Source organism: Drosophila eugracilis, unplaced genomic scaffold (genome assembly GCF_018153835.1).
Source record: "Drosophila eugracilis isolate 14026-0451.02 unplaced genomic scaffold, ASM1815383v1 contig_1765, whole genome shotgun sequence".
In the NCBI taxonomy this organism is placed as follows: domain Eukaryota; kingdom Metazoa; phylum Arthropoda; class Insecta; order Diptera; family Drosophilidae; genus Drosophila; species Drosophila eugracilis.
In genome coordinates, this window is record NW_024572605.1 from 5,122,496 (window position 1) to 5,141,493 (window position 18,998).

General features: G+C 44.5%; 8 protein-coding genes across 10 annotated transcripts; 4 read left to right on the forward strand and 4 right to left on the reverse strand.

Moving 5' to 3' along the window:
• Positions 1–41: 41 nt before the first annotated feature.
• Positions 42–3,207, reverse strand: LOC108104474 (F-box/LRR-repeat protein 2). Its single transcript, XM_017210554.2, has 3 exons — positions 3,068–3,207; positions 1,680–2,939; positions 42–1,616 (listed from the first exon to the last, which is right to left on the reverse strand). The coding sequence occupies exons 1-3, from the start codon at positions 3,116–3,118 to the stop codon at positions 858–860; spliced, it is 2,070 nt and encodes a 689-aa protein (XP_017066043.1). The 5' UTR covers positions 3,119–3,207; the 3' UTR covers positions 42–857.
• A 291-nt stretch (positions 3,208–3,498) lies between these two features.
• LOC108104445 (dynactin subunit 2) lies at positions 3,499–4,976 on the forward strand. The gene is made up of 3 exons (XM_017210506.2): positions 3,499–3,661; positions 3,741–4,662; positions 4,721–4,976. The coding sequence occupies exons 1-3, from the start codon at positions 3,626–3,628 to the stop codon at positions 4,903–4,905; spliced, it is 1,143 nt and encodes a 380-aa protein (XP_017065995.1). The 5' UTR covers positions 3,499–3,625; the 3' UTR covers positions 4,906–4,976.
• A 250-nt stretch (positions 4,977–5,226) lies between these two features.
• LOC108104572 (protein transport protein Sec31A) lies at positions 5,227–10,302 on the forward strand. 2 transcript variants are annotated; one of them, XM_017210724.1, is made up of 12 exons: positions 5,227–5,338; positions 5,537–5,752; positions 5,815–6,778; positions 6,840–7,083; positions 7,141–7,253; positions 7,389–7,445; positions 7,551–7,653; positions 7,845–9,268; positions 9,323–9,430; positions 9,486–9,818; positions 9,884–9,955; positions 10,018–10,302. In XM_017210724.1, the coding sequence occupies exons 2-12, from the start codon at positions 5,556–5,558 to the stop codon at positions 10,204–10,206; spliced, it is 3,804 nt and encodes a 1,267-aa protein (XP_017066213.1). In that variant the 5' UTR covers positions 5,227–5,338; positions 5,537–5,555; the 3' UTR covers positions 10,207–10,302. The 2 variants fall into 2 exon arrangements, with proteins under 2 accessions (XP_017066213.1, XP_017066214.1); XM_017210725.1 differs by lacking the exon at positions 7,389–7,445.
• Positions 10,303–10,351: 49 nt separating this feature from the next.
• Positions 10,352–11,819, reverse strand: LOC108104573. The gene is made up of 2 exons (XM_017210726.1): positions 10,992–11,819; positions 10,352–10,938 (listed from the first exon to the last, which is right to left on the reverse strand). The coding sequence occupies exons 1-2, from the start codon at positions 11,740–11,742 to the stop codon at positions 10,433–10,435; spliced, it is 1,257 nt and encodes a 418-aa protein (XP_017066215.1). The 5' UTR covers positions 11,743–11,819; the 3' UTR covers positions 10,352–10,432.
• An 85-nt stretch (positions 11,820–11,904) lies between these two features.
• On the forward strand, positions 11,905–12,239 carry LOC108104550. Its single transcript, XM_017210691.1, has one exon. It carries the CDS (start codon positions 11,973–11,975, stop codon positions 12,213–12,215), a length of 243 nt encoding a protein of 80 aa, XP_017066180.1. The 5' UTR covers positions 11,905–11,972; the 3' UTR covers positions 12,216–12,239.
• LOC108104549 (MRG/MORF4L-binding protein) lies at positions 12,204–13,041 on the reverse strand. Its single transcript, XM_017210690.2, has 2 exons — positions 12,531–13,041; positions 12,204–12,478 (listed from the first exon to the last, which is right to left on the reverse strand). Exons 1-2 carry the CDS (start codon positions 12,949–12,951, stop codon positions 12,291–12,293), a joined length of 609 nt encoding a protein of 202 aa, XP_017066179.1. The 5' UTR covers positions 12,952–13,041; the 3' UTR covers positions 12,204–12,290.
• A 5-nt stretch (positions 13,042–13,046) lies between these two features.
• LOC108104551 (guanine nucleotide-binding protein subunit gamma-1) lies at positions 13,047–14,705 on the forward strand. Of its 2 annotated transcripts, none has more exons than XM_017210693.2 (2): positions 13,047–13,165; positions 13,901–14,705. In XM_017210693.2, the coding sequence occupies exon 2, from the start codon at positions 13,921–13,923 to the stop codon at positions 14,131–14,133; it is 213 nt and encodes a 70-aa protein (XP_017066182.1). In that variant the 5' UTR covers positions 13,047–13,165; positions 13,901–13,920; the 3' UTR covers positions 14,134–14,705. The 2 variants fall into 2 exon arrangements, with proteins under 2 accessions (XP_017066182.1, XP_017066181.1); XM_017210692.2 differs by having other exon boundaries at positions 13,051–13,165; positions 13,748–14,705.
• A 1,724-nt stretch (positions 14,706–16,429) lies between these two features.
• On the reverse strand, positions 16,430–18,584 carry LOC108104548 (T-complex protein 1 subunit theta). Its single transcript, XM_017210689.1, has 3 exons — positions 18,447–18,584; positions 17,238–18,268; positions 16,430–17,173 (listed from the first exon to the last, which is right to left on the reverse strand). Exons 1-3 carry the CDS (start codon positions 18,504–18,506, stop codon positions 16,624–16,626), a joined length of 1,641 nt encoding a protein of 546 aa, XP_017066178.1. The 5' UTR covers positions 18,507–18,584; the 3' UTR covers positions 16,430–16,623.
• Positions 18,585–18,998: the final 414 nt, after the last annotated feature.

Here is an 18,998-nt window from a genome sequence, read left to right on the forward strand (position 1 = left end):
CATTTAATACCCGCGTTGATAGACAAAATCAAGTAAAGCTCTATCGATTTAACATCAATCTTTATTAAGTAATGCTGGTTAGTAGAATTATTTACAAAAGGAGAGCAAAAGTTTTTCAATAAATGTTAATTCTTTTTAATGGTGTAAAAACAGTCAATTACTTAGTATCTATTTCGTTTCTAGATCGTATGCAATAAAGCATGTAACTTCAAATTGTTCTAGACATTCATTCAATTATTTAGTTACTTTTAGTTTATTCTTGTAAAAACCATTATTCATTTGTGTTCTTATTTACAAATACAAAATGACCTATTAAATCTATGTTATGTTATCAACGATTGACAGTTTAAAAATATTAAATAACAGTAACAATATCTGATTTATCATAAAAACTATATTTTTGCGTTTTTCACTTAAACCGAATTAACAAATGTTTAACTTTCAACGAATTAACTCAATACTAACATTCAACAGTAAAGGAAACAATTTCAATTGAGGCAACTGATCACATAATTTACCATCGTTTACACCTATTTTACGTTTCGTAACATACAAAAATCACAGTTGAATGTGGACAAACGTTACGTATGAAAATTTAATTGCATTACAATCGAGACTTGTAATTTTCCTAATCTAAATGTGTGCGGTAAGTGTAAAATTGAGTGTATATATGCAAATTCGTCTATATCTGCGGTATATATGTTTGTATATTTGACTAAAGCTTTCACAACTATAGCCCAGCTGCTGGGGGCCGTTAGATAAAAATAAAAATATCCGGCGGCTGGGACGATTGACTAGCGGAAGTTGTACAACTGAAAGTAGTACAAAATCAGGACAATAAAAATGGCGGCGAAATATCAGTAATCTAGTCGCTTCTTCAGGCGGAAAAACTCGGCGTTATCGATACTTGTCAGATTGTCCATGTTCAGGTTGCGCAATGTCTTCACGCCGGACAGACGCTCCTCTAAATCGGTGTACATGCTTCGGCATCTATAGATGGAAAGCGTCTGCAGGCAGCTGCAGTTGGTAATGATGGCGTCCAGCGTGTGTTCGGTCAACTGGCTGCAGCCACTGATATGCAAGGCACGTAGCCGGGGCAATTTAGCAGTAACCACCTGGATGGTCTTGTCCGTAATGTTGTAGCAGTCGGACAGGTCGAGCTCTTCAATAGAGGGACAACTACTGGCCATTGCCTCCATTCCTAGCAGCGATATTTGTTGGCAGTTCGAAAGCATAAGCCGCCTTAACTCAATATGCTTCAGGCCGTACTTTAACGATACATCGCTGATCTTATTACAGCCACGCAGGTTTAACGACCGTAATCCCCGCAACTGCTGTATGTTGTGACCCTCAAAATCATCCTCGCGTATTAGGTTCATTTCGTAGGCTGCTAGCATGGCCTGTTTTCGTCTGGCATCCCGTACAATTTCATCCTCGGCCTTGCTTCTGAGCGATATCTTGATGGACTGCAGTGATCCCGCCAGGCTGTCTCGTTCCGCCAACGTGTTAGCGTACGGCGGATAGAAGTTTTCCATTGAAGACACCTGCGAACCCGACTGCTTTCGACTCAGCTCCAATTTGGATATGTTAATGCCTGTGAGAGCTGCATCTGTTAGCTAAATGGATATAACATGATATTGTTAATAAAGTGATTAATATACTATATTTTCCTGTCTTACCCCACTGCAATGCTCAAGGGATAGTTCACGAAGCCAACGTAACTGACCAATAACCGATTGAATAGCCTCATCGGTGGCTCCATTGACGCAGTTATTCAGGTGCAGCGATCGCAGGCAGCGCAAATTACTGGCAATGGCCTTGATACACTCCTCGCATATTTGCAAATAAGACACATTCAGCTCCTGCATAACATGGTTTTCCTCACTAGCTACGCCCTCGATAATGCCACTACTTGTCAAGTTGTCACAATTGGAGATGTCTAGGCTTTTAAGACGCTTTAGTTTTGCCAGGTGAATGGCGCCAGCATTTGTGATGCTTAAGCAGCTGTTCACTTTTAAGTGCTCCAGGTGTGGATTAGTTTGTACCAGGGCGCCCAGATTCTCATCGTTCACACACATCGTGGCCGACAAATCCAGAGAGCTCAACTGCGGCTGGGTGGCCAGAAAGCTCCTGATAGTGTTGCAGTTTAGCTGCCTGCATCCGGCCAAATAGAGACGCTGAAGCTGAAGATTGAGGTCGCAGAGGGCCAACAAAGCCTGGCCAATCAGCGTGTGGCTAAAGTCCAATACGCGCAAAGTGCGTCGCTGCAGGTTCAGGATGGTAAGAATGAACTTGAAGGTCAGCACCGATTCGCTGGGCAGAACGTGATCAGAGGAGCTAGTGGCGGGGTAAAATCTGCGATGTATAGCGTTGTGAAAGGCTATGTGGCAGCCAGACATGTTGATCACTTCCAGGCTGGGCATGAACGATGTGAGACGCATAAGAATGGCGTCGGTGAGGTACTGATTCTCACACAGTGTTAGCTCCTTGATTCCAGCCAGGTTGCTAGCCAAGTCGTTCAGATCGGGGCAGGCGTTGTTGTAAGAGTCTAGGAATGATCCAGACATGAACAGTGGTAGGCAGCGCTTTAACGACAGCGAATGAAGATGGGGCAAGACGCCCAGCATTCCGTAGAACTGTTTGTCGTTAAGATCTACATTGTCCAGGGCTAGAGAGTGGGCCGTCCTGCCCATAAACCGCATTAGTTCCTTCACTTGTCCCAGAGTCACATCCTCGAACATAAAGTGCTGAAAGCGGCGCTCGCACCGCATAAGATCCACACCGGGGCTCAGTTGATCCGATAGCACCACTTTGGAGAAGCAGACGCGCGTGCGCATATTAAACTCCGCCTGATCCAGAGCGGCATGCCATCTCTGACAGGTGGATCCTGCTGCCTGCAGGTCAGAGTAGCCAAGATAGCTGAAAATTTTCAAAACAATCTGGGGGCGGATTGAGAAAAAAACAAAATCAGCTGACTGCCTTAACAGGTATATAGTTAGATATAGATACGAACTAAATGATGGATTGGTCACGGGACCGCGACGGTCCGTTGACACATTATACTCACCTCAAGCGGCAGGTCGTCATACCTGTGCGATCCGTACTCCGAACAAGACATTATTATTCTATTGTTCTCCGATGCGAAATTTGCACTTTTAGTTCAACCAACTAGCTCCCACCGCCCGCAAAACTACCCCCTAAACTATAGTGTTGAGCACAGTATGACCGTACATGCCTCTATTCTAGATGATCTAAAAAAATACCATTATAAATATTTAGCTATATAATAAACTTTCAATTGGATTTAAAAAAAAGATATATATAAATACAATAGTAATAATAATTGGGGTATCCCTGTATCTTTTAATTTATTTCTTTTTTTGTTTTTTATATACCTTCTTAACTCTTAAAAATTAAAACTATTTAAATACAGGTTTAAACTAAAATTCCACAATTAAAATACCAAAACCTATAAAAAGCGAAATAGGTATTCTTTTGTCCATCACTTGCGGTCACTTTTTTTATGACATCAGATTGTTGCAAAAAAGGCTTTTTGCAAGGCTAAAAACAATAACTATTTCGTCTCTTAAGGGTCCCGCACAACACCGTCGACGTGCCCACAATAATGGCCGATCCCAAGTTCCAGAATCTACCCGGAATAGTAAGTAATATCTTCTCACCATGGCAGTGACGTGAAAGCTTTCGTTTTTGGTCAATTGCTTACTTTCTGTTTTCTTTAGGCTTATGACCAGCCGGATGTTTTTGAAACTCCAGATGACCCGGAGCCCGATACATCCGACTACTACGAGGAAGAGCCAGAAAACGAGGCCATCGAGAGGCTGCACATCTCGCCAAGCATCGCCCACAAGCGGTTCAGCGGAGCAACTCTCGAGGGGAGTGTGGACTTTACTGATCGTATTGGACGCCGGGTGTGCCGTGGATATGATGCTCGCGGATCTGGGGAATACGAGTTGGTGGGCCAAGGCGAGAAGGAGACACCAGTGCAAAAGTGCCAGCGCCTGCAGATTGAGATGAACGAACTCCTGAACGAGGTGGCTGCTCTGCAGGTGGACCGCAAGGTCGCCGATGAGGAAAAGCAATCGTATGATGCGGTGGCTACGGTCATCAGCACAGCCCGAAAAGTGCTAGAGTCCCTGAAACTAGAACAAGTGCTAGGCAAGGAACAGACACCTGGCAGCAAACAAGTGAAGGCGCTTATAAGTCAGGTGGAGGAGTTCAAGCAATCCGGCGTTCTCACGGCTATTCCAACGCCTGGAACCGATCTGGCAGCTACTGCTCGAGTAGCTAGCCTGGAGCAGCGCCTATCGCAGCTTGAGAAAGTGGTTGGCGCCCAACCGGACAAGTTGAGCCGACTTACTGCCGCCACTAATACTACCAATGTGCTGGAAGCCGTTCGTCATCTCAGCACTAAGGCAGCATTGCTACAACCAGATAAGCTGGATACCATTGAGCAACGTCTGACCTCGCTGGCCGGCAAGATGGATGCCATCGCCGAGAAGTCCAGTGGCAGTGCCCAGGATGCGAAGCGGGATCAAAAAATCACGGAATTATACGACATTGCTAAGCGCTCGGAGCCTGTGGTGGAAATACTCCCGCACGTTATTGAACGCATGCAAGCTCTTGAGGCCCTCCATAAATATGGTAAACATATTTTTCATATTTCGTTTTCATTTAATTATTCTCTTACAATCTCCATTAGCAAACAATTTTGCCAAGATTATCGCTGAGATTGAACAGAAGCAAGGGACGATTACCACCAGCTTGGTAAACAATAAGGAACTGCTCCATTCCGTTCAGGAAACATTTGCTCAGAATCTGGAGACCATCAACGCGAAGGTGGCTAAGGTTGAGCAGCGCGTCTCGGCACTTTCCTCGGCTAAATAAGTGAAGGCACAACATGCGTATTATACATAGCTAATATTTATGAAAACTATAATAAAGCGATTTACATTCGATTCTTTTTTAAAAAGTAATTGATTGGTTAGAAAACTATAGGTCTAGGAGAATAATCGAAAATACTTCAGAATCTGGATTGAACTTTTATTTTCTAATTTTAGTAATTCTGTTTAAGCGTAAGTGTATATATTTTTTTAAGGTTTGGAAAAAAGTATTCAAATTTTTCCGTTAAAAATTACGGTATATTTCTTCTGCATATTTTATTATAGTATTTTTATCCGTGTCCCATGGTATATTGCGTGGCTCAGATCGCGGTCACACTGGCCGCTTGTTCTTAAAAGTATTAAAGTTTCCAGTTAAATTTAAGCACAAAAAGTCTCGTTGCAGCGCAATCGAGTATAAATTCTGTTCAAAATTGTGTGTAAGTTGCAAAATTAGCATAATAAAATGTAATTAAAGATCGGTGGGCGAAACTGGGCCACATCTGCTGTGGGGAAGCCAAAGGGAAAAAGTGATGACGGGGCTTACTCCAATTGGACGTGACACAATTTCGTTCTGATGTTGCACCACCGATCATATTTAAATTTATTTATTTTAATTGCTTTAATTACACCGGCAGTACGAAGGGCCTTTGCAAGATGAAAATCAAGGAACTGCAGAAGACGGTGAACATTGCCTGGTCGCCGGCACAGCAGCAACAAATTCTCCTCGCCGCCGGTACCGCCGCCCAACAATTCGATTCCAATGCGAATTCCACTTTGGAGTTGTACTCCCCGAACTTCAGCGATGCCACTTACGATCTGGAGCTTAAAGCCAGCGTAGCCAGCCAGTACAAGTAAGTTTTTTAAGTGCTATAAATCTGGGAGTTGCTTATTTTACCGGCTTTTCATTCGGCAGGTTCCAAAAACTGATCTGGAGCCCCGTAGGTCCACATCCCAGTGGCCTGATAGTGGGCGGCTGCGAGGCAGGACAGATCAACATATACTCAGCCGACAAGCTCCTCGCAGGCAAGGAGGAGCCGCTGCTGAAACGCCAAGACAAGCATACGGGCGCTGTAAGCGGGCTAGACTTTAATCCGTTCCAAAACAACTTGTTAGCCTCTTGCGCCTCAGAGTCTGAAATCCTTATATGGGACCTCAACAACCCGGAAACGAGCATGAGCCCCGGTGCCAAGACCCAGCCGTTAGAAGACGTGAAGAACGTGGCCTGGAACCGACAAGTGCAGCACATTCTAGCCTCCGTCTTCAGCACACGATGCGTAATCTGGGATCTGCGCAAAAGCCAACAAATCATCAAGCTCTCAGACTCGCAGTCGCGTGTTCGGTGGCACGCCATCGAGTGGCATCCAGAAGCGGCGACACAGGTCTGGCTTGCCTCCGAAGACGATCAGGCGCCTGTGGTGCAGCTGTGGGATTTGCGATATGCAACGGCTCCAGCGAAAACATATCAGATTCACGAGCGAGGAGTGTTGGGAATGTCGTGGTGCCTACAAGACAACGATCTAATGGTTTCGTGTGGTAAAGACAACCGAATTTATTGCTGGAACCCCAATACCAAGATTCCCGAAGGAGAAATCCTGTCTGAAGTTGCGACCACGGCTTCCTGGTACTCTGATGTTCAGTTCTGCCCACGGAATCCGGCTCTGATTGCCAGTGCCAGTTTGGAGGGAGCTGTGTCTATTTACTCTCTACATGGAGGTACTCATCATCTTGTGCAAACCGCTAACAAGATTGCTGACTCTTTTCCGGGTATGGATCAGTTCGCCCAAGAGCCTATTCCCCAGCAGGCCACACAAGTGGTTTACCACGACCTGGCACATGCTCCAAAATGGATGAAGCGACCCTGTGGCGTTGCCTTTGGTGTGAGTTGGCATTGTCCATCTTTATAGCTTCTTTAGATATACCAGTTTTTTAACTTTTTAGTTCGGTGGCAAGTTAGTTAGTTTTGATGGAACATCGAAAACTGTTAAGGTTAAGCAGCTGACCACCGAATCCGCTCTTGTGGAGCGGGCTAATGCCTTGGAACGTTCTCTGGTCGATGCCAACTACTCGGAATACTGCCGGCAGAGGGCCGACGAGACACCGGACCAGCATGGGCGTTATGTCTGGTACTTTATCAAGGCGAACTTTGAGCTTAATCCCAAAGAGGAAATGCTTAATCTCTTGGGTAGGCTAACTCAATGGTGGTTCAATGGTAAAAACTAAATTTACTAATTTTTTTAAGGCTATAACAAAGACGACATCGATAGTAAGTTCAACAAGTTTATCAAGGAAACCGATGGAAACTCGCAATCGGATGTGGATACGCTCACGACCCGCATCTCGACACTGACCCATGTAAGTACTAGTAAAAGGCAGTCTTATCAGTTCCAAAAAAGAAGCATTGCGTACACTATCAATCTCCACGTATGTTCATCTCGCTTTGTATATTTTCTATCCGATAACATACGACATGCTATGCCATTGCTGTAGAGCGATTCTTCGGAGGTTGAGTGCGATCAGAGTACAAATTATAGCACCGATAATTCGGTAAGAGCTAAGATTCAAAACTCGCGTTCGAAGGAATTCATTTATAGCAGCTTTTGGAAACCATTTAAATAAAAATCTAACTTGGTTTGTCATTTTCATATACAGCAAACACAAGATAACAAGTTCGATGGAAGTGCAATCGACTCACAAAATCACAACGACTTTGCCACTCCTCCGAGGCCGCAATTCAAGGTTCCAAGCGGAGATCGTAAGTAAAGCTAGTTTTTTAGAATCAGCAGTTAACATTTGCACTTATGTTAATTACATTTTATCTATACTACGAAATCTTATAGCTTTTACTTTCATAGATAAAAATGAAACAATGTTTTCATGTCGTGATATCGTTTCTGCCTCGACTGATAATCATTTATTAATTTATCCAGTTTTTTTTTCTTGCAGACTCGGATAGCTTGATTGCCGAAGCAATACTCACCGGCAATGTAGAGGCTGCGGTCGAACTTTGCCTGGAAGCCCAGCGCATTCCGGAAGCCCTGATTATCGCCTCGACGGCTGGCATTGAAACCCTGACCCGCACTCAAACCCGGTATTTGCTGCAACAGAAAAACGAACTCTCGCACGTGATCTCCGCCTTAGTATCCCGTGACTGGCTGGACTTCGTCAACCGATGCACTGTGGACTCGTGGAAGGAGGCCCTGGTGGCCGCCCTAAAGCACAGCGAGCGCAAAGTTGTGGACATCTGTGAGCGTCTAGGCGATCGTCTATTGAGTGAATGCGCATCTAGCGCGGAGTTCACACGCAATGCTATGCTTTGCTACATATGCGCCGGCAGCATCGACAAACTGGTTACCGCCTGGTACCAGTTGAAGCGACTGGAACAACAGAATTTCGCTTACAAGCCCAACACCACAGAGCTGCAGGATCTGGCGGAGGTGGTGATGCTGATGTGCAAGTCTCTGGAGCAGCAAGGCATTTCCGTGGATCTTGCAGGTCGCTTTGCCGGCTTTTTGACTGAATATGGCGGTCTTCTTGCCTCCCAAGGTGCTCTCACTGCAGCTTTGCAGTACATTACCACTTTGGGTGGCAGCAGTGCCAACGATAACGATGTGCTGCAAAGCTTGAAAGATCGGATCAACAATGCTGTTAACCTAGATTACTCCCAGCCACAGGCACCCGTGGCTCCTGCTCCACTTGGCTACCAACAGCAGCGAGGTCGGGGATCTTTCTCGCAGCCGCAGCCCTCGGTTCCCCTGCCGTACGGCCAGCCACCAAACCAGTATGCCCAGCCAAGCTGGCCTGCACCAGTGCCTCCATTACAGACCGCCTATCCAGGAGTTCAGCAGCAACAACCGCCGCCGCAAATATTTAATCCGCAACCCATCAAGCCAGAGCCTTTGGCTCAGCCACCACGACCACTAAGTAACGCCAGTTCCTCGGGTGGCCCTCCACCAGCCGCAGGAGCACCATCAACTGGAGGATCTGGTCTTTCTGGGCGCTCCAAATACGTACTGGATCCATCTGTGGCAGCTCCAACCAGTTCCTACGGCATGCCATACAATCCAGTACCTGCCCCGGTTCCATCTGCCGTTCCCTTTGGTGGCGGAGTAGTTCCTGGGCCTGTTCCCCAGCCCGCGAGCGTACCAACTTACAACAGCAACGCATTCAATACGAATCCAATTGCGTCTGCCCAACCATATAACCCTTCGCCATTCTTGGGAGCTCAGCAAAATCAGTTCCTGCCCGGTGTAAACCCTATTGAGACTTTGCCGCCACAAGCTGCGCCCCCGATCATCCAAAATGTGCAACGCAATCCCACACCACCGCCCGGCTGGAATGATCCCCCTGCATTAAAATCATCGCGGGCGGTAAGAATTTATAATAGATATTATAAGCTACATCTAATTTGTGTTTCTTTTCAGCCAAAGCCTAAGCCAGTGGTTGAGCCAAGTGCAGCCATCTTTCACCCACTGTTCCCGGTCGATCCCAATCAAAATCAAAACGGTTACGTGGATCCCGCTCAATATCAGGTAATGAATAAAACAGTTTTCTTTAAAACGTCTACTAATTGGGAACCTCTTTTAGAATGCACCACCTGGAGGAGTGCCTAATGCGTACTATAACCCAGCTGCCTTCAACAACAATCCCCAGCAACAGCAGCCTCAGCAATCGTACCTTCAGCCTCAGCAACAGCAGCTAAACTTACCATCGGGAATTCCAAATCAGGGAGCACCCCAGCAGCAGAACTGGCAAGGACAGCAGCAGACAATTGGATATACCGAGCAGCCAGCTCCTATCCAGCAGCAGCGACAGCCAGAGCCTCCAAAGGAGAAGCCCCCACTTCCCGAGGAGTACATTTACTTGCAGACGGTGCTGGAGGAGCTGAAGAACCGTTGCCTGGGCGCAACGAACGATCCGGTGAGTATAAACTCCTATTTTTATAGATTAAGATTACTTTACTAACTTCGTATTATTGTTTTTAGCGAACAAAACGAAAGTTTGTTGATGTTGTAAAGAGACTGGAAAATCTCTACGACTGCTTAAGAGATGGAAAGGTAAGTAATCTGGTAAGGATAACCCGTATTATTTTCGCTAATATAAAATTCGTATCCTCCAGTTAACTCCAACAACGGTGCAATATCTTAATCAAATAATACAGTACATTCAAATATCCGACTATGCCAATGCACTGGAAATCCACACGCGCATTGCCTTCGGAACAGACTTTGCGCAGTGTGCTGGATTCATGCAGGGACTGAAGGTTCTTCTGCAATCCGCTTCCGAGCTGCAGTTGGTCCTGCGCTAGAGCTTCTATTTTGGACAGTTCTAAAGCCAAGCTCACTAAACTTATATACTTATTGTGTCTTTAAATATGAATGTCTATTGTGTTTTTTAAGCAAAATGTGGTGTTTCGTTTGCAAGTGTAGGCTGGGATTGCCAGATCAATGTTATTCCGTGTATTGAAATATATTTCCACTTGAATCGCAACTAGACATTCGCATAAATAACAAAACAAAAACTGGGCTTTGCTCTTACAACAACTTTGGCTGGTTCCTTATGTTCTCTAAGTCTAGTTGCATTTGTTGCGGTGAGGCAGTTGTCGCCATCGGAGATTGAGGGAGCCCATGTTCCAGTTGCTCCTCGGGCAGCAAACGGTATTTCTTTAGGTACTTATATGAAGCATTTGAAATGTCGTTAGGACTTTGTGAATGGGCGACATTGTCGATCTGACGCAGCGGTTCTGGATTAGTTGACTTTGGAGAAGACCCTATGCGCATTTCTTTCATCAGCTCGTCGACGGGTTGTCGTAAGTACTTCAGTGCCAGTTCGTTCATCACCATGCTCTTCTCGGTGTTTGGCTTGGCAAGTTGAGGAATCCGTTTAGCCTGCGGGGTATTGGCGCGATACCCTGTAGATTGAGCCATAGGTGGGTTGGGCCGAGGAGATTGAAATTGCGGAATCGCACGAGCTTTTGGTGAAGGCAGTGGTTTCTTCTCCTCTGCTATGTAATCTTGTATAATTGGTGATACTCGTCTGACTGGTAATAAAGATGATTTTAATGGGATACTAGCAGATTTTAGAATTACGCACCATTGTTGATAGTCAAAATATCACATTGGCTGGCAGTTGTCCTGCTGGTTTTACAGACAGCTTCGGGTTTCGCACCTTGTTGTTGCTCTAAAAGCAGCTCGCACAGATTCCTCAACTGCTGTTGTTCCTGACGCATGGACTCCAAAAGCGAAACTAGTGCCGCTAGGTCGGTTTTGTTGGCCAGGTTGCTGACATCAATGTCTGAGTAGACCACTGAAGGAAGCAAATTGCGCTGAGGGGAAAAGTTAAACGAATCGGTCTGTGTACCAGCACAGATTGTAAGTACGTCAGAGTTGGATGAGCTGGACAAGCGCCTTGACTGATAAACCTGGTGCTTGGGCTCTGAGTTATACCCTCCAGAATTACTGGAAATGTGATTGGTACTCGTTGGTGCATCGTTTGAGTAGTTACGATGCCGAGGCATTATGATGTGTTCCTTGGAGGAGCATGGGCTGTTGTTGCTAGGAGGAGTCCTTGGTCCGAGTTCTGTGGCCAGGATGGGCGAGAAGTTCACCCGGGGTAGCATTTGCTTCTTCCAGGACGCGAAAGTTGGTGCAACACGAGGAGATGGTTCCTGTTGAGGTTTCTGGAGCTGCATCTGCAGATGTTGATCCTGCGGCGGTTGGCCAAACAATATGGACACCTCCGGCACTGTGGGCCCTATAATATCATTTGAATGACCCATAGGCACTGCTGCACTTGGTCTGGGCGCCGATCTGGGCAGCATATCTTCTGTTTCGGGCACAAACATTGGAATGGATTTTGTTTATATTTTTTAATTAAATTAAATTCGAGCGGGAGAATCTGTCCAATTGGATCTGGGTCGATTTAGGGGTGGAACTGTGACTAGGGATGACGTAAAACGAAAAAATATATCGATATATTCATGAGTGCACATATTGGGTGTGACCAAATCTGCGACTAGGAAAAATAGAGTGTGTCATACAGCAAACAGAAACCTCTTGGAGAAAAGGCAAATAAATGCAAAATATGCCTGTTTTGGAGCACATTAAAGCCATGGCCGAGACTCCAACTCCAGCTGGGGACACAACGGTGCCTGCGGATGTTGATGCTCCTCCCCAAGCAGTCCGGGAACTGACGCAGACAGATCACCTAAACAGGCGCCTTCTGAAATCGCTGCTGGACAACATGCAGGCCACAGAGGGCGTTGCGCAGGACAATGATAACGGGTCCAATGAGGAGGATAACGAATTCGAAGAATAAATCCTTTTAATATATTACAGTAAACCTAGTAAACTAAACGGGTCATAACAATCGTTCATTTCGAGTGAGCAGCACCTAGATGCGTCGGCGTTTGTTGCTCTGCACTGGCGGTGGAGTGGTCGAGGGGCTGATAGATTCGTTAGACATGGATCCGCGGGTGCGCTTTGCCGGACGCTTGGGCAACTCCTGTGGCTTAGAGACGGATTTCTTTTCGGAATCCTTTGTGGGATTCGCCGGTACCGGCGCTTTGGTTGATGGTGGAGCTGTAAAAATTAAAGTTAAGGAATGAAAGTTGATTACAGATTAAAGATTTACCTTTGCCATTGCTCTCTGTGACTGGGATATTACTTGCCGGATGCGTTTCTCCAGTCTCCTCGCTGGCATTTACCTCCACTGTTTTCTTACTCTGTAGCGTGCCGTAATCGTGCTCCGGCAGACTGAACTCGCGTTCCTCATTGGGAAAGGGCAGCGACTCGAGATCGTCCAGTTCCTTTAATTTGTACATGGTACCCAGGTGTCTCCAAATTAATTCGCTGGGCATCTCGCGGTTCAGGGACTTTGATAGACGCTGTGCAATGCAGGACATGTAAAAGTGCTTGTTGATTCCGACTGGGCGCAGACCTTCCATCGCGTGGAACAACTGCAGCTCCTCCTCTGCGGACCACTCGTGGTCAACAGTAGCCGGCACAGGAGCTGCCGTTCCGGCTACAACCAGCCCCTTGTCCTTGGCCATCATTTTGCAGAGAACATGGAGTTAAACGTGGGCTAAGTTGAATGTTTTTTTTCTGCAGCCAATATTAGAGATAACAGTCGGGCAAAATCACGCGTGTTAACTATCGAAACCAGGCACATCCCTAGTTTGGGTGTGTATCCACTTTTAATTCGTCAACTTTTATTCGATTTTGACCCGTAGCGTTCGAGATTTAAAAAAAGCATATAGATCGGAGCTGGTAATTAACTAATAGTGTGCCAATATAGTTGTGTGTTGTGTGTGCATCCGTCGAAATCTTCACTTTCCCACTTTAATCCCTATGTTAACCACACAGCGCAATATGTTTTCGTGTGTTTGTGTGTGTTCTCATTCTACTATTCCTATATAAAAAACTTTAATTATGGGTGTTTCCAAATAGTTGCAGAGTGTTTCATGTGCATAACATGTGCAGTGGTGCCCACCGTACACGCCTTCTTTCCCAGTATATTGCCTTACACTTGTCTGTGTCAAGGTTTCCAGTAAGCCTGGAATGTTAATCAGCAATTCGATCGATTAAATTAATGCCTGCCTGGGCTCACATGTGCCAAAAAATATATATGTGTAGTGATTCACCAGCTATCCTAACTCTCCGCCTATGACTAAACATTTAACTAAATCTTTCTAACAGCTATCTCTATCTTAGAATCGGGAATATTTTGCATACATTCATACATATAAAATAGTCTTGTGTCGCCTGTTCAATGTTGTACTCGTGTGGGAAAAGCCTTAAAAAGCAAAACAGATATCTTAACTACATTATAATCAAACTTGTTATTTGCAGCCAGCCATTAAGATCCATCCAAACCAGTATACCCAGATAAGATAAGCCCAAGCCCAAGCCATAAGGCGAAGCCACACAAGCACAAGCACACACCCACCATCCTGTAATTGCATTTCCCAGTATCCGTAACACTGAGAACCTTTTCAACCATAGGCCTTTCCGAGACAGCCATCATGGACGTAATGTCATCATCCCTGCAGCAGCAGCGCGTCGTCGTGGAGCAGCTGCGTCGTGAGGCGGCCATTGATCGCCAAACCATCTCGGAGTCGTGCGCCAAGATGATGAAGTACATCACCGAGCACGAGCAAGAGGACTACCTTCTGACCGGGTTCACCAGCCAGAAGGTGAATCCGTTCCGCGAGAAGTCGTCTTGCACCGTCCTCTAAGGAGGATGTCCCCATGAGTGTGGGGAAGTGGTCCGTTGGTGCCAAGGAGTCAAGGAGGATCGCCGGCGGACGTTTAGTTTATTTTTAGTTTAGCAAGATGGATTAAGATGCGAATGTGTGTGGAGTACTTTACCAGTACCAGTCAACGCCACTTGGAACAATATATATCTTTGTGTAAAAGCCACAATAACTACGATTGTCATAAGCAATATAGTTACAAGAAGTTTGAATTCCAATTGCAAGGAATATATATTTAAATATTATATACACCGATATATCAATGTGTACCACTCTCGTTAACAATTAATGTCCCAAAATAGAAGCCCAAATTCAAAATGAAATCCAAATCGAAGCATTTGTTCCAAAGATATCAAGTTGTTTCCTTCCCGTTAGTAACGCAGTCAATGTACGCGAATATCCCAACTATAACGACAATTTATGCGCTGACTAAAGCATCTACTACTCTACCTAAATCGTTAAACACACCTATATCTATATACAACAACTATCAAGAACGTAATCCGACATACAAATTTATCAATAAACGTAAACTCAACCGAAACAGAAATACATATATTTTGCCTTCTTATTTCGAGATATATCTGTTATAATTATTGAAATGAGATTGAAATATCGCGACGAGATTAAGAAGAATGAGAACAAGTTGTATTTGAAAATGTATGTATTTTGAAGCTTATTAACCATCTCCGGGTGGATTGAAACCACTAACAGCAAATATATATGCAAATATCTTATTGAATTACTTTAATAGCTTTAATACGGAGCAGAAATGCTACCCAAGCTACAACAAGCTAGTTGAACTTATCGCAATATTTAGTGCGTTTATTATCCAGTTTTTCTTAGTAAAAATATATATTACAAATCGTTGCAGTAACGCGACTTGAGCATATAATAAATCGAAAGATATAATCAATATTTATCTCTTTAAAGTAGTTTCTGAATTTTAATTCATACGGCGTTCCAAGCCAATATCCAATAAAAAGAAATGAATTCCACAGACCGATTTATTCTATTCATAACTTGTTATTTAAATAAAACCACACCGATCCGTAGAATCAGAAAATTGTTAGTTTCTCCAGTTTAACGAAAATGGCCATAAGAATGTGTGATTTTCACATCTTTCAAGAAAGATCCTCTTACACTATACAACACTCACTTAAACCACTAATTTTCCATAATAACACACTCACTTAAATCTGTTGAGCGTAATTAATTAAAATTGTTATTGGCATGAGAGAACAGTAACAACCACAAGCAAGTTATTTTTGTACAATTAACATGGTATTGGGCATACTTGTACGGTATTGGAATGATAAGAAATGATTATCCTGTACGGAAAGCACACACAATCGTACATATCTACATGTTGCATTCAAAATTAAGCATTTTCATCTGGACAAACTGTCAAATTCAAATCGGAGATGACAGTTTGGTTTTAATGGAAATAAATAAAATTTAATTTAATTGATCGGTTCTTCCAATGTTGCATTTAACCAGTAATTTGAAATTGGCGGTGATTTTAGTTGATAACGTTGCAAAATTCGGACAGAGTGCAGTAAGAATCACACATTTTTGAAGAGATCATTTTTCTATTCTCAAACTTGTATACAAGGTTTTGAGCTTCAGTTTGCTGTCGTGAGCAAACAGCAAAATGCGGTCCAAAATCGCCTGTCCGAAAGGTGTTTTTGGGGGTCACCATAAATCTAAACTGCAGTTGATTCGGTTGCCCACATTCCTGCTTAAACATTCCGTATAGAACAGTTTTCGATTTAACGGACACTTAACGTGGACACTTTTAAGTTGATCATCTTATATTTGCCGGGGGACAGCCGAACTATCCAATGGAGCACGGATGGCTCGATCCTGTCCCCTGAAGTGGCATATTTATATAACTTAAAAACGGAAGGTACCATTGTTTAAAATTAAAGAACATCATCAGCACACGTACTCAAGATCATTATCATCGAATACACTTTAACACGTTTTATTCACTTCAATTGAAAAGCGACAACGAGATCGTATTTTATTCGAAAATTAATACAAATCTTTTGCGACGCAAACGAGGACGAGTCCTCACAAATATTATTGAAATGTAATCTTGCGAATAAGCATTTGAAATATGTATTGTACTCAACAAAATGAATAATCGTTTGCTTAAAATTTCAAAAATAAATGGCGATAACTAACTTAGATTTGTTATCTAGCGGTGGCACCGGGTTCGGTGCGAAAAAAATTCGTTGTTTTATTTCGAAAATCCTTAAGAAAAGTAATCCTGTTTTTCAGTTTTCGTAAGTTAAGTTTATTAATACAAGAAACTGTGTGCATGGCTGTGTATGTGGGTGAGTGTGAGAGTGGTTAATGAAATTTATAATTTCCATGGGACTCATTTATGAAAATACAATGCACTCTTTGTAGGAGCAGGGAGAAACTAGTTATAGTAGAAAGGAGTGCGAATCACAGAGGAACCGCTTAACTCTCGTCATCGCTGCCGGCAGCCTGTCGCGGCTTGGGACCTCCGGCGCGCTTAGCCATGATGATTTGGTCTACCTTTAAGATAGTTGCGGCAGCGCCCACAGCGTACTTGAGTCCCCAGAACTTGGCCTGGTACAGATCGAAGATCTTTGCCTTCGTTGTGTCGATGGTGCTGGCCTTCTCCGCCTCAATGTCGAAGCCGATTGTCTTTCCAGACTCTGAGTTGTGTGCCAAATAAAGCTGGTTGACGATGTCCGTTCCATTGATACCGGAGTTCTCGGCCAGAGCCTTGGGGAAGACTTCTAGAGCGTTAGCGAACTTGCGCACGGCATACTGGTCCAGTCCCGGCAAAGTATCAGCATAGGCGGACAGCTGAGTGGCCAACTGGATTTCGGTGGCTCCAGCTCCAGGAAGATAGCGGCCATCGCGGGTCAGGCACTTGAAGTTGTTGACAGCGTCGTCCAGGGCGCGCTCAATATCGTCCATAAAGTTGTCGGTGGCTCCACGAATAACCACGGTGGCAATGCGAGAGTCCTTACCTTCATTCCTGAAAAGTATTTAGGAATAAATTGTAACGATCTTTCACTTAGTTATTCCATTGATCAACCCACCTGAAGGCCACAATTGTGGTGTCTCCGAGCTCCTCGATGCAGACCTTGTCGCAGTAACCCAACTCCTCTTGACTGGGCGTGGTGATGCGCGGCAGAACGGTGGCATTCACCGAGCGGCTCAGACGTCGAAGGTCAAACTTAGAGTTCAGACGCACGGCCATAAGACCGTATTTATTCAGGAAGTGCAGGGCCATGTCACCGACCTTGCCGCCGGCCACAACCACCTTGACACCGGTCTCGGCAATAGCCTTGATCTGGCTCTCCAGGAGGCTCTCTTCACCGGAAGAGAAGCTCAACAGCTCGTCGGCCGATTTGATCAGCACGGTGCCCTTGGTCTCAGTCTGTATTATGTCAACGGGGCAGGAGAAAATCACGATCTTGGCCTTCTCTGCATAGGTCACATCGCCCTCAACGAAACGCTTGAAGACCATGCCACGAACTACCTCTGACTTGGTCAGCCCGCTGCCCAAGATCTTGCAGATGCGAATATTGTCCACATTGAAGGTGCCCTCATCGGGCAGAATGGAGACACAAGCCTTGCTCACCAGATCGTTAAGAAAGTCCTCTTGACCGTACTGCTTCGACATGATCGAGGTGCGCAGTACCTCCTTAACCTTCTCCACGTTGCGGTAGTCTTCAATCTTGTGACTCACCAAAGTGGGCAGGATCTCCAGAGCCTTCTCCAAGGCCTTCTCATAGCCATCGGAGATCTCGGCTGTGGTGATGCCAAGACGCAGCAGCTCCTCCGCGGACTCTAGCAAAGCACCGGCTAGGACCACCACGAAGTTAGTGCCATCACCTACCTCTGCGTCCTGCATCTGGCTGGCCATGACTATCAGCTTGGCGGCCGGATGTTCCACGTCCAGCTCCCGCATGATGGTGCCGGCATCACTGGTCACAAACTGTTTTTCAATGTGGTTGATAATCATCTTATTCATGCCATTTGGCCCGTAGGCGGAGCGCATGGTCTGTGCGAACTCCTTGCATGCGCTGATGTTGCGGAACACCGCCTCCTCCAGCCCGCTGTACATCTAAGGATACAAGGAAATATATAAATTAGTCATTTTTCGTTCATATGTAGGCCTCCCATCCATTAGGATGACTAATCACGCGCCACCCCAAACGGCATGTTTTCATTTTCAGTTATATCTCAATGAAACCGATGCCCGGCGAAATTTTTTATGTGCTCCACCCCCTTGTTGCACTTACGCGGGCGCCATCCTTAAGCATCTGCGACACTCCGGGAGCCTTGGGAACGGATAAAGCCATTTTTGTACACAGATTTCAATTTCTCACGGAGTCAGTCGGTAAATTCCAGCTAGAGTTATAACCTCAAAGTGGCCGCGAACATTCTGGATGGGACTTGGCTATCGATAATTCAAAACTGTGACTGCTACTTTTTGGGAAAATATTTTATTAAAAAATTATATTTTTAGGTTTAACAGAAATAATTTTCGATATCAAGGATATTTAAAGATTAAGATTAAAATTTATAATGTTGCCTTACGCACAAGGATAAAAGAAATTCAGTTATTAAATAAAATTGAAAATGATCAAGTTTTCGGAAAAAAAAATATTAAGGAAGTTTTAATACTACACCAAAATAATAAAGTTTAATAATAAAAGAAATATATATATATACATTAGGATAATCTTTTTTATAATAACATAGTTATTTATTATATTCATAATATCTTATAACATTTAATAAGAGGGTATGGTTAGCGTCTGTAGATAAATATTCATACACGATAGTCGTGC